The 13,702-nt window shown below is 43.5% G+C and overlaps 1 protein-coding gene and 1 long non-coding RNA gene across 2 annotated transcripts; both read left to right on the top strand.

Annotated features, from left to right (window-relative positions):
- Positions 1 to 1,546: 1,546 nt before the first annotated feature.
- LOC145429831 (uncharacterized) lies at positions 1,547 to 2,612 on the top strand. The gene is made up of 2 exons (XR_013910163.1): positions 1,547 to 1,794; positions 1,869 to 2,612. It is a non-coding gene; the product is annotated as an uncharacterized LOC145429831 (long non-coding RNA).
- Positions 2,613 to 10,562: 7,950 nt separating this feature from the next.
- Positions 10,563 to 13,383, top strand: LOC113024977 (putative polypeptide N-acetylgalactosaminyltransferase 8). Its single transcript, XM_080303311.1, has 7 exons — positions 10,563 to 10,666; positions 11,187 to 11,384; positions 11,514 to 11,628; positions 11,752 to 11,937; positions 12,132 to 12,269; positions 12,379 to 12,471; positions 13,030 to 13,383. Exons 1-7 carry the CDS (start codon positions 10,563 to 10,565, stop codon positions 13,228 to 13,230), a joined length of 1,035 nt encoding a protein of 344 aa, XP_080159437.1. The 3' UTR covers positions 13,231 to 13,383.
- The last annotated feature ends 319 nt before the right edge of the window (positions 13,384 to 13,702 follow it).

The following is a 13,702-nucleotide window of genomic DNA, read 5'->3' as shown; positions in this document are numbered from 1 at the left end:
CCAAAACATTATGATACAGATCTTCTGGACCACCTATAGACAAAAAGTCTACAGACAACAGTTCCATGGGTGCAGATGTCTTAATGGGAATCAAAGGAGCATGTTTCGCAGCAGCCGCTTTACGCAGTACACAGGCCTTACATTGGGAACACCAATTTATAACATCAGCATTTAATTTGGGCCAGAAATATCTTCTTTTAATGAGGGATATTGTTTTTTCTGGGCCCCAGTGTCCTGCATATTCATGGTACAGTTGCCATATAGAATACTTCTCACCCTCAGGAACCAAAATTTGAACTACTGGATCGACCTCCTTGGTATCATGTGATGTCCGACACAGCACTCCATCTTTTAGTGACAGTCGTTCCCAGTGCCACAGAAGACAGAGAACAGGTTTAGACTCCTGTTGCCTCTCATGCTTATTTGGCTGATGGCCCCTCCGTAGATACCAGGCCACCCTTCTTAGCGTTGAGTCCTCCCCTTGCAAGGCAGACCGCTGAGATGGCGTGCGTTCAGGAAACAGAGGCACACCACAGGTTACATTTTGTAAACCCTCCTGGTTAGAGTTGCTTACGCCAACACACATTGCTCTGACCACATTTACTTCAACCTGTTTAAAGGATGGAACCTCTACTTCTTCCCTTTGTCCCTCTGTAGCCTCGGATACTACAGGTGATGGATATCTGGATAGTCCATCTGCACTCTGATTAATACGCCCTGGCCTATATTTGATCTCAAATTGAAAACTAGCCAGACGTGCTGCCCATCTCTGCTCTAAGCTACCAAGTTTGGCTGAACTCAAATGTACCAAAGGGTTATTGTCTGTGTAAACTGTAAAGGGTACACAATACAGATATTCAGCAAATTTCTTGGTTACTGCCCAGGTCAAGGCCAGAAACTCAAGTTTGAAGGAGCTATAGTTCTTATCATTTTTCTCAGAAGGGCTCAAACTCCTACTAGCAAAAGCAATTACTTTCTCTTTTCCATCCTGAACTTGTGCAAGTACAGCTCCTAAGCCCTGGTTGCTGGCATCTGTGTACAAGATGAAAGGTAGATTAAAATCAGCAAAAGCCAACACTGGTGCAGATGTTAGAGCCATTTTTAAAGAACTAAAGGCTGTGTCACATGTAGAGTTCCATTTAGTGGACAAGGGAACATCCTTCCTCTTAGAATTTTGTGATGCTCCAACTAATATTTGATTTAATGGTTGGGCAATTCTTGCAAAATCTTTCACAAATCTCCGATAATAGCCTGCCAGACCCAGAAATGATTGTAATTGTTTCACAGTTGGAATAGGCCATTCTTGAATACATTTAATCTTGTCAGGGTCTGGAGCAACCCCTTTTGCTGAAACACGATGACCCAAATACTGAACCTCTGGTTTTAGAAGACAGCACTTCTTGGGTTTTAATTTGAGGCCATGCTTTGACAGTTTACCAAGGACTGCATCCAAATGAACCAAGTGGGTGTCAAAATCTGGAGAATAGATTACTACATCATCTAAGTAGACAAGTACAGACTGTAAGTTTTCTTCACCCAGGTGTGGCAGGATGAATGTTATCCCGCGGTCCAACCCACTTTCAGCCTGGCCCATTAGGGGGCGCTAGTATAAATAGTGGCCATTTGAGTGTCTCTGGATCGCTTGCCTGTGATCTCCTTTTTGGTCACCTGACTTCCTCGGTGTGGTAGAGATCGTTTGTGGGTTATTCTTCTGAAGCCTCCATCGCGGCTGGTCGTAGCTATAGAAGCCTCCTCTGAGCTATTCTGCTTACGTTCTGTGACCCGGCTTACTTGGTACGTAATCAACTTTTGTTACGCTCTCTGCCTTCTATTGTTCTTTTATAGTAATTATTTATTATGTTTTGCAGGAAGTGTGGACCTTAGTTTTGCGCCAAGTTACGTGAACTGAAGTGCTGCTGTTTTGCCTTGCTGTGCTTTTACCGTCTGTTCCCGTTGTGAGAATTCTCTCCCTGCTGCTGTCAGCTTTTACAGTGGACGTCGGCGTGGACAACGGCCATATGCATGCCGGTTATCGGAGTCAGCTGGCGTGCATATTGATTGACTGTTAACTTATCGTCGTGTGGACGGCAAGTTGGAGCAGTACGGCGATTCCGTTTGCTCCAGATTTTAGAGTTTTATTCAGATTGTATGTGGTTTTATTGCTTTTTGATTTGTAGTTTGGATTCTCTGTTACACCACTGGTGGGAGGCCCTTTTTCTAGCTGTGGATCACCAGTGTGGTCCTGCAGTTGGGTTATCCCCCGGTGCTACACATTAGTTTGTTGTAATATATTAAAATTTTCTTTCTTTCTTTTTATTCAGATGCGGAGTGCTGACGTGGAGGAGACTAGGGTGCCTTGGTGGTGGGATCCCTTGAGTGTACACACCTGCCTTGTTTAGTTTATTAGTGTGAGTGTGTGTGATAGTCTGTTGCACTTGTGTTTTGGGTGTGTTTTCTTTCTTTAGTTTGTGTGTGGCATCCCTGCCCCTCCACTGGTAAGCCTCAGCTCTGAATACCTTTTTAAGCATATTTGTACTTGAATATTTATGATTGTGCTTTTATATGGTGTTTTAAATAATTATTAATAAATTGTGAATTTGTTGATCATTGAACCTCGTCTCTGGACTGAGTATAGCGAACCTAAGTGCCTTTCTGGTGATTTAGTGTCATTTCCAGTATTCTCTGGGTGAAATTCCCAGGGTGGCGTTGTCGTTCTTTAAAACTGAAGAGTATTTACTTTATATCCCAACCTTGTCTCGCCACACAGGCATACATGCATCAACCTTTGGAAGGTGGCTGGTGCATTTGACAAGCCAAAGGGCATTCTGGTGAATTCAAATAAACCCATGGGTGTAGTGAAGGCTGTTTTTTCTCTGTCTGGTGGGGACACCCCAACCTGCCAATATCCACTGGCAAGATCAAGTGTGGAAAAATACTTTGCGTTACCCAAACTGGCAAGTGACTCTTCTATTCTTGGAAGAGGGTAAGCATCTTTATGGGTCACAGCATTAAGTTTACGATAATCCACACAAAATCTAAGTGTCCCATCCTTCTTACGGACTAACACAACCGGAGAAGCCCATGGACTGCAACTAGGCACAATGATGTTAGCATCCAACATACCTTGAATAAAACTCTTCACCTCCTGATATAACTTTGGTGGAATTTGTCTGTAGCGTTCACGGACTGGTGCAGCATTGCCTGTAGGAATTGAATGCTGCATGGTTCTTGTCAATCCATAATCTTCCTCATCAGAATCAGAATCAGAATCAGAATACTTTATTGATCCCTGGGGGAAATTATTTATGCACAGCAAACACTGCTCGGTGCTTATGCAATAAAGCCTGCAGTTTCTCCAATTCCTCTGTGGACAAATGAAGATCAGTTAAATCAGGGAACATGCATTTATCCTTGGGCAGGGCTTGCGTTTGGTCCATACTCACTCTAACTGTGTTTACACCAACACGAGTCATGTTCACACTATTCTCTTGTATGATATCTGCTGGGTCAATAATAAAAGTCTTAGCCAACTTCTGATGTCTGTAAAGGTACATTGGTGAGTCATTAAGGTTTTGGACCCTAATCAAAAGCCTCCCATCATGGACTGTAGATAATGTTCTAGCAATTAAGACTTCACCCACCTCGACAGGTTCCACCAGGCATTGATAATCCCTGCCATCCACTCCAGTCTTCGTACGACCCCAAACCAACATCTCACTCCGAGGGGGAATCTGTATAGGATGGCGATTTATGGTACGTACATACCCAATGGACCCATCTGAAGCTGCAAACCGTGCCTGACTGGCACAAATCTGAAAAGCAGTAGTCCAAGCTCTCTGTTCGGCCCCACTAGAGGAGAGGTAGGCTAATGGCTTCTCCTGATCCATTTTTTCATAACACTGTGAAATAACATTCATACCCAGGACGCCTTCACTGTCGGTTAAACATTGGTCCTTAATCACCAAAAAACCACATTCAGGGAGTTCCACCTGTCCAATCTTCACATGTAGCAATACATAACCCAGGTATGGAATATCTAGTCCATTAGCAGCCTCGAGCGCCAGCCAGCTGCTTGCATCCTTCAATTTCATCCCATTACTGCCAAAGTGTTTAGAGAAGTAGCTGTTCTTTATCAGTGACACATTTGATCCAGTATCCAGAATACACTGTATTGGGACATCATCAAGACACAAGCTGACTTTAGGAACTTTTCCAATCAGTTTTTTCACATCAGTTTGAGGCCCATTGGCATTGACACAACCCACTGTCTGGGCCGCCACAGTGGTGTCGTCTAGTTTAACGATCCAGATCTAGGCTTGCTTTTACAGAACCGAGCTATGTGGCCTGGCTGGGAACACGTGTTACAGATGGGGCTACCTTGTTCATCATACCTGTTTGAGTAAACTCTGGGTCTGCTCCCTCCTTTCTTTCTTGATCTGGACTGGTCAGTCTGTTTCCAGTCCAAAGTCTTTTGTGTAGCTTGATGAAGTTCTGATCGGATTTCTTTGATCAAAGTCTGTGATAAATCATTGAATTGTGTGGTCATTTGCTTGTTCATGTCCTCCCACAACTCTGATTTGATCTGTTCCATATCCTTAGCATTACAGGTCTTGTATCTACCTTTGGCAGCAAAACACTGGACTGGATCAACCATTTCACCATAAACGTGTTCCCTCAGGATTAGTTCTGCTTTAATTTCTGCAAATGTCAACTGAGCATTCATTAGAATTTTTGTTCTGAATTCACCTCTAAGGGCAGTGTCTCTCAAGCCTTCAACCAGATGATCTCTGAGAAGAATATCTTCGTCATTCATACCTCTAGGGTCCTTCCTCTTTAACCTGAGAAAATGTTCTTGTAATCTCAGTGCAAATGAACTGATGTCTTCATGTGTTTCTTGATGAGCATTGAAGAACTGAGAGCGCAGGACCGAAGCAGTTGTTTTATCCCCATACAACTTCTCTAACTCATTAAAAATTAGCTCAGGTGAATTACGCTTCTCTGGTGCTAGAATTAAAATCTCTCTTTTAGCCTTGCCTTCTAAGCAACAGAGTGTTAATTCTGCTCTAAAATCTACAGGAACTCCTTGCAAAGCAAATGTTGTCTGCAAATTACTTTTCCATTCACCTAGACTAATATCTGAATCCTTCCCTCTAAATTTAGTTGTGACCATATTAAACATAGGGATCATACCAAAGGGCCTAAACCCTGCACTAGAAACTGGTGCTTCTCTATTTGGGCCAGACTGTGATTCACTCTGATCAGTCATCTTGCTTTTGCCCACTACAGATTATGGTAGCCAGATCCTGTCGACAACGCCAGTTGTAACACACCCAAAGAAAGATTCTAGGTCTGACCAACCGTCTCTGTCGTGGGCAAAAAGATGACAGTCAATAAAATTCTAAAAGATAATTTATTGACAAAAATATATATCAAGAGATAAAAGATAAAACAGTCCAGTGTCCCATTTATGAATTGTATAAAAAACACACAGTCTCAAGGCCAGAGCCAGCTATGCCACACGGCCAGTTGCACTCCACGTGTTGCCTGTAACAGGGTTAGAAGTTGTCCTTGGAGACCCACCACCTTGTAAGCATATAGCCAGTGGTCACTCCAGCCTCTGCAACTCTGCTGCCTTTAGGCTGTGGCATATAATAGGCCCTGGCCTGCACAGAGAGACAAAACGACACTTTCACTATAGAATTCATAGGACAAAACCCATCCATCCCAAACATATCTGCACAGAGAGACAAAACGACACAGCAGTGTTTGTAGTGTGGGCTATAAGTAGACCAGTGTATCAGTGCAATCAAGTACACCTGCCTCTAATTAGTCCAACCCCATTCCAGCCATTGGCTCACCAAAAATGTGACACACACACAAAACCACTCCCAACCCAGTGCAACTTCACACAATAATATGGAGCTGAATTAACACAGGCACATTAGTCTACCATGTTACAGATACACCAGTTAAGATGGCCCTTGAAGCAGACCAGAGAAGGAGGAAAATAAGTTTCCCAAAGAAGAGGCTGTGCCAGAAACAAGGCAAATCCACTTCCACAAATCTAAAACAATCCAAGCTTTCCACATCACGAAAGAAAAATCTAAAAATGAATAACACTGAACAGGACAACACAGATTCCTCAGATGCTGTTGAGAATTTCTGTATCGTGTGCATGGATAACTCAAAGCCAGAAGAAGCTTGGGTTAAATGCCTGGCCTGTACTCTGTGGGCTCATGAGGCCTGCACTCCAGGAGTGCCATACATCTGTCACCACTGTGATTCCGATGGTGATTAAAAACTTGACAAAAACACATGCAGATCAGTTGATGAAGCTGGTCCAAAGCTACATTTTTTTCAGCTTTATTATTATGTTCAAATGTTAGTGCAAGAGTTGCAGGTTATAATGCCCACTGAGCCAATGAGGCCAGACTCAATGAAGGCCAAACAAAATGATTGAAATATTCAGTTGGTGAAAAGTTGCCTTTTTTTGTTAGAATATGTTCAAAAGCTATATTTCTGCACTCTGTCAAACACTCCTACACACACACACACACACACACACACACACACACACACACACACACACACAGAGAGAGAGAGAGAGAGAGAGAGAGAGCTACATAAATGTTTATAAGTGCATTCAGGTGTTGAATAAAAAAGATTACATGTTAAGATTTTGTCAGTACCCTTGTTTCATTGTGTTACATCTCACCCCAGGGTATGTTACAACTAATCCAGACTATAGGGTTAATTGTAACATTTCACTCTTTGTGTTTGAGACGATGCCATGCGATTATCAACTGCGTTGCAGAGAGAATAGCTCTACTATTTAATAGCAGAGACATGTAAATACTTTGCATTGTATTTTGAATCCACTACCTTAAAAGATCTCCAAGATACAGACAGAAATGTCACAACTGTCCCCGGTCTCCCCTACATGCCTATCACATTCCTTTCCTGTTTATGTCTACTAGTTCAAGCTAATCATCAAAAGGTAACTGAAGATTATCTGTTAGATGCACAATACACTTCTAATCATTCACAATATATTTACAAACAGATAATTACAAAACACTGAATCATACTTGGTCTCTCTAATCAGTTAACCTTTAAAACAGTGGTTTTGCAAATACACTTTTCCTGCAGAAGCTGTGACATGTCACACATGTTTGTGGTCAAACTAGTTTTCTTGCTTGGTTCATTTAAAATGATCCACCAATCCAGCCAGTTAGCCATTCAGTTTTGTTTGCTTATCCAGTTCAGGTTCATGAGAGGGCTGAAGCCTCTCCCACCTGTCATACAGCAAGAGACAGTGTACACTCTGAATAGGTCTGCTGTGATAAACCACGGCAGACCGGGCAACATTTTTTTTTCTGCCTGTCCCATTTGGTTCTTTAGCCATCAGAATTGTTGTCTGAAGACCAACAAGGATACCCAATGGATTTACTTTGCCAAATGGATCATCGTGGCATTGCCGTATTGGTCCATTTGGTCGATCTTTGTTTTTATTATTTATTATATTTTATTTTCAGATGTTACAGACGGGACAGACATGAGTGAGGGATAGGAAAGGGAGAAAGAAAGAGGAAGGAAAGGAAAAACAGAAGGGGGGAGGGACAGTGAGAAAGGGGGGGAGAAAAAAAATAAAAATCTCCTGGATCACCTGTTGAGAGAAGAATAGAAAACAAGCAAAAAAGACAAAAAAAAACAAAAAACAAAGCAACATACTAAACACAACACCATCGCATTAATCTAGCTAAGTGTAAACAGCAGTAAATACTAAATATTGATTGTTGTTGTGCAGCACGCAGGACAGATGTGCTTCGAAGTAGCAGCCAAGAAAGGTGTAATTTAAGTCTACGAGCAGTGAACACCCGTGTGCATACCTGTGTGGATCAGCGCGCTTGTATTCCAAAGGTTTCTCCATGTAACGATCTGCTAGGGAGTGTGGGGGGGCCACAGCCCCGTCCTCCAGGGTGTGAAGCAGGTATGGAGGAGATCAAAACTCCAGACATCCAGAGGCCCCCAGAACACAAGAGACCAAGGAAGACCAACAGAGGGGCAGCCGCGCCACTGTCCCAGAAAGAGCTGAGGAAAATCCCAGATGAGGGCTCACTCAGCAGCCGCGGAGCAGAAGCCAGGGGGAGTTGCAGTGACGCGCCCGTGAGCTCCGCCGGCCGCCAGCCGTGCCTGAGTGACCGAGCCCCAGGCCGAGAGGCCGGGGGCACCCCACCTCCGAAGGGGCCCGAGCGAGCCCCAGGCTCCAGGCCCCGATAAGCGGCCGCCAAGGAGTGAGCCGGTGTGTACCCGGACGCCCACCCCCAGACACAAAGAACCACCAACGCACCGATGTCTGAGGGAGTCCGCCACTGGCAGGGGAAGTGGTGGTGGGTGGAGATAGGCCTCCAAACCTTGGAGGGCCTGAGGTGTCCCCAGAGAGGTGGCGTCTGATACCCAACCTGACATATAGACACAGACATACAGGCACACACAGACACAAACATCCATTCCCACCCTCATGTTCTCATATGCACTTACTCCACACTCAACCAACGTGGAGACAGACATAAAGAGACGCTGTACACACGATCACATTCCCCAAGCGTACTCTACAAACCGGGTCTAGGTGCCCTCGCCCCTGGAGGGGGGAACTGCACCCAGACCCAGGTGGTGTTACCCTTTTCCCTGCGGTGGGGGGAGGCAGACCGCCCCGACTCCGTAGCAGCAGGGAGGCCCCACACTCCAGACCGCAGTCGGATGGCCAACTCCTCCTCCTAGCCCCCCCGCTCCAGCAGGCCTCAGAGAATGGGGGTGGGAGAAGACTCCAAACCTCCCTCCACCCGCTCATTGTAGTGTTGATGCATGTGTGTTCTAAGGTGCAATTAAAACCCAGGAGGGCATGGAGCTACCTGCCAAGGAGCAGCAGGTAAGCACATAGTCCCTCCTGATAGCCCTCAATGTCTAAGTGTCTTTAAAATTGAGAGGTGGGCAACGACGCCAGGGGTGAGGTGTACACCCTGATGGTAATTTGGACTCCGTGATTGTGCCCATCCCCAAGATCCTATATGTATGTGTAATGAGAGTGTGAATAATGTGAATGTCTAAGTTGTGGGATAAAATTGAGGCAGAGGCAGCCAGAAGGGGACGGGGGGGGGGGGGGGGGGGGGGGGGGTAGCCTCCTCTGCACCCTGGTGGTGTTAAACACACACGAACCGGCACAGCTTTCCTGCTGCCAGCCGCACACATCACCAACACAACAACTCAAACTGAGCAAAGACTTCTAAGTTGGCGAGGCATGATAGTAGATGCTAGGGCTGGGCGATATATCGAGTTTTTTTAAAATATCGATATATTTTCATACGAGATATAAGATGTGACAATATCGTTTATATCGATATAGCCTATGTTATGTTATAATTATACTTGTGGGGCCGCAGGTTTGCCTCTCTTTCGTCCACTTTTGTCTCTACGCAACGTTACTCGGCCTCGCCTCTCCTTCACTGAACACAACTCCCCCTCCCCCATAGCTTCACCTGCAGGCAATGACAAGATGAAGGCGGAAAATCTCCGTTAGCGAGTTACCGCGGATCGTCCCGTGCGTGGGGCTGGACGGCGTCAACGTGTTAGCGAGCTAACCGCGCTAACGAGCTAACCGCGCTAACGACATGCAGCCCGGAGGAGCTGCACGGCCTAAAATCCTTTCATTTTCTCAAAACTCGACAGTGCGCCTTATGTATGAATTCTGGTTGTGCTTACTGACCGCGAACCGATTTTATGTGGTACACAGCGCTCATCAATCTGTCCAAAAATGTTTTAATATGACTTTGCTAAGCTACGGAGCTGCACCGCTTGATGGATTGTCGGAGGATTACGGCTACCGGGGAGGAGCCTCGCGGAGTGATACGTACTGTGCTTCAACGTAATATTACCGTACTGTGTGTGTATAAGGACCACAAATGGCACCTGTTCAGAGACGTGGTGCAGCTGTGAAATCTGTCTCTTTGTTATTATGCTCAGCGTCTATTAGTTTACATTTTGACTGCACAATTGTGAGCTTTTTGTTATGCACAAAAACAACATTGTTTTCTTTTATTTATGGACCATGATTATTTAATAAATGCTGATAATTTATTTTTAAGTAATTTCTTCATGTACATCTACGCTGTATGTAAATAAAAGTGCCCGTGTGACATCTGGGACACAGTGTGACTAAGAACTCTCTTTTTGTTCTTAACTTATGGCTTTTTAAAAAAAAAAAAATCGAGATATATATCTTATATCGCCATCCAGCTAAAAAATATCGAGATATGAATTTTGGGTCATATCGCCCAGCCCTAGTAGATGCCATGCAGGTGCGTCCATCTCACCTGCAGCAACATCGCAGACCACGCCCCGCCACAGTCGCCTGTCTGTTGCAGTGCCAAAGTATGACTCACTGACTGTAGTGTCAATGACCCACCCAAAAACCCTGGGAAAACAAAAAAACAAACAAAAAGTTCTACGAAGGATCTTTTTCTTTATACAATTCAGAAAATCTGAAGGGTGACCTTGATAGGTACATGAAGTCGCTTGAGCAGGAGAACCCCAGAGCATCCGGGTGCAGGGCTGCTACTGCTGACGTGGCGGCCATCCTGGACGCACACATTGAAGTCCATGAGATGTGGTAGGAACATGGCAAAAGTGCATGTTTTCATTCACTTGTTCATTCCACTGATTTGAGGCCATAGCTGGCTGGTGTCACGGTTTCAGAATCAACTTGCTGAGATTAACATGTTTACCTTCTTAAACACACACAAGCGTTACACACAGTTGCAACTTCCCAGTAACCCACTGAGCAGTGATCTCTGTACAACTACACTATGGTCTTCAAACCATTGAGCAGATTTACTGAGACAGTAATTAACTTGTGTTAGGGTGCTGGTGGTGATGACGCAGATGCTGCTTAGACAATCTTTTTGTTAAAGAATTATTTTTAAAAGAACAAACTGTCACAGCATCCCAACCCTGTGCATCAGTTAAAAGTTGACAGGTGGGTGTATCTTTTGAAAAATAAAGGAGATCAAGTGAACTGACCATTAAATGCCACAGCTGGGTGTGTGATTCCACTGAAGTCTTTAAGGGTGTGACTTCCACTTATTATGTAACATTTTTTGAACCATCATTTGTTCCCCTCCTTCATACAGGGCTGAACCTCTGCTGACACAGATTAAAGCTGACCGAACTGTGGTGGTTTCCCCGGTGTTTGATAAAGTCAGCTTTGATGATCTCAAGGTTACTACATATCATCCCAGTGCACACGCCTTCGACTGGGCTCTGTGGTGCATGTATGAGAGTTTTACACCCGAGTATTACAAACTTAATGACGGTTCACTGCCTGGCAAGTAAGTTCAAGTGAAATCAGTGTAACCAACATAACAGCCTTATTATCTCTATCATTATATTTCAATTTATTTTTTATTATAATAACAATATACAGTAGTTGTAAAATAATTTCTCTTCTTTGACTTTAGGAGTCCATCTGTCATGGGGATCCTGGTTGCTGATAGAAAGTTTCTGGGGGAAATTGGAGTCCTTGATGAAGGAATGAAAGTGTATGGTGGAGAAAATGTTGAGCTGGGAATTCGTGTGAGTAAAGACCACATGGTTATAAATTCTCTTTCATAATAATGATTTTAAAGAAGAGTTGTGGAGCAGTCATGAGTGATGAAATATGTATTTGTTTTTAAGGTGCACTTTTTTTTCATGTAGGTATGGACATATGGAGGCAGTGTTGAAGTTGTTCCATGTTCCAAGATCGCCCACATCGAGAGGGCCCACAAGCCCTACATGCCTGACCTGGGTCCTGCCATGAAGAGAAATGCCCTCAGAGTTGCAGAGATCTGGATGGATGAATACAAGCACAACGTTAACTTGGCTTGGAACATCCCATTTGAGGTGTTTTGTGGCACTGACACAAACAGCAAATTATGTTTTCTCTAAAGGATATTTCATTCTCCTGTTCATAGAGTCATGAGGCCTTTGAGAGCTCTTTGTGTTTTCAGCATCGACATTTAACGAAAATCTTTCTTCAAATTCTTCCTCAGTCACAATCTATGAATCGATTCACATCTTTTTCTTTGTTCCTGCAGAATCATGGAATTGACATAGGCGACATTTCAGAGAGGAAGAAACTCAGAGAAAGGCTGAACTGTAAACCTTTCAAATGGTACCTGGATAATGTGTATCCTAAGCTGGATCCCTGGGACGACCTCCTCGCATACGGAGGAGTAAGTTGACTCTTCTCTGTTGCTTAGTAAGTTTGTTACAGTCGAGTCCTGCGGGATTTGTGGGAATCTGTGTTTTTCCATGATTTGCTTTTATCCATCATATTGACAGATGAAGAACCTTGACGCTGACATGTGCCTAGACCAAGGTCCAGTACCAGGTCACACACCTATTGCCTACAACTGCCATTATTATGTTTCTCAAGTAAGTGAAGTAGTGACATGTTTGTCCAGAATCATGAGTAACAGAGGTGCATTCGTAAAGTTAAGATAAAAACAAACAAACAAAAAACACCAACAAAAGTCAACCATTTTAAACCTTTGTTCAACCTGAGACTGCTTCCAGTGCGGCTGGTATTTTTAAATCACACACAGGATGTCCCACTCCAAGCACATGCATTTGTGTATGTGCAGTGGCATTAAGATAATTTCTTGTCCACAGAAACACAAAGTTGCTTAAACTGAAGTTCCTTCTTTGCTACACACTGGTTGAGCTCAAGAACCATCACAAAGGCACAAATGTAAAACAAATGAATGGGACTTCCAGAGAGTGATGTTTAATTTTGCAGTCCTGCTGGAAGCAAGGAGGGCGGAGCCAAATTCAGATTACGTGTATTTATTATGTATATTAAAACACATACATACATAAGTTACACATGCTTATGATCATCCCTTGTGGTCTGAAACCCTGTTGTCTGTGTCATTTGTTTAACTTTTTTACATCTTGATATCATTTTGACCTTTGTCTCTTTTATCTTTTAAGTTGGCATATTATCGTGGAACGGGTGAGCTCTACATTGGTGGCATCAAGGCACATAAGTACAATGACAACCGCTGTTTAGCTGACATAGGCACAGAAGAAACTGAGCCTGGCCTGTACAACTGTAAGGAGGCTGTGCAGAAAGGAATGGGGATATACTGGGACTTCACTCAGGTACCACATAATGAAGTTTTGTTTTTTTAAGTGAGGTTTTTTTAAAGTCATGATATGTGGACCACAGTTATGGTTTACTGCTTCTCAGAAGAGGTTGAATGACCTGAGTGTGGCTACATGGCTACAGACAGACAGACAAATAGATACCTGGAAATTATAAACCAGAAACTTCTATTACAGGAATGTACAGGTCAAAGATGGCAAAATCAAAACACAATCAAACCCTTTGAAAGTGTGGTTGAGCTCTGCTCATAGAGCAGTGGAAAAATTAAACCAGGATGCCCTCATGTGGACATTATTTCATTTTCCCTAAAATATTTTCAATGTCAGAGTTCTCATAAAAAAATTTAAAAATGAAATGTGAAAAATTGAAAATAGTTTATACAAAATGAATTAATGTCAAATTTGTTATTTTAAAGAAATATCCTAAAAATTTAATTATTTTGTGCCAAAGATTTTTCGTCCATGATAGAGCAGCAAACTTTGAGACTTTTTCAAAATT

Source organism: Astatotilapia calliptera, chromosome 7 (genome assembly GCF_964374335.1).
Source record: "Astatotilapia calliptera chromosome 7, fAstCal68.1, whole genome shotgun sequence".
NCBI classification, from domain to species: domain Eukaryota; kingdom Metazoa; phylum Chordata; class Actinopteri; order Cichliformes; family Cichlidae; genus Astatotilapia; species Astatotilapia calliptera.
Note: the sequence above shows the minus strand (reverse complement) of the source record. Positions and strands in the feature narration are given on the sequence as shown.

Bases quoted from the DNA above. Each gene is read 5' to 3' on its own strand.
- LOC113024977 (XM_080303311.1), top strand. From the start codon at position 10,563: ATGAAGTCGCTTGAGCAGGAGAACCCCAGAGCATCCGGGTGCAGGGCT. The intron at 12,270-12,378 runs GTAAGTTGACTC...TCATATTGACAG, and splicing joins ACCTCCTCGCATACGGAGGA to ATGAAGAACCTTGACGCTGA. The intron at 12,472-13,029 runs GTAAGTGAAGTA...TTATCTTTTAAG, and splicing joins GCCATTATTATGTTTCTCAA to TTGGCATATTATCGTGGAAC.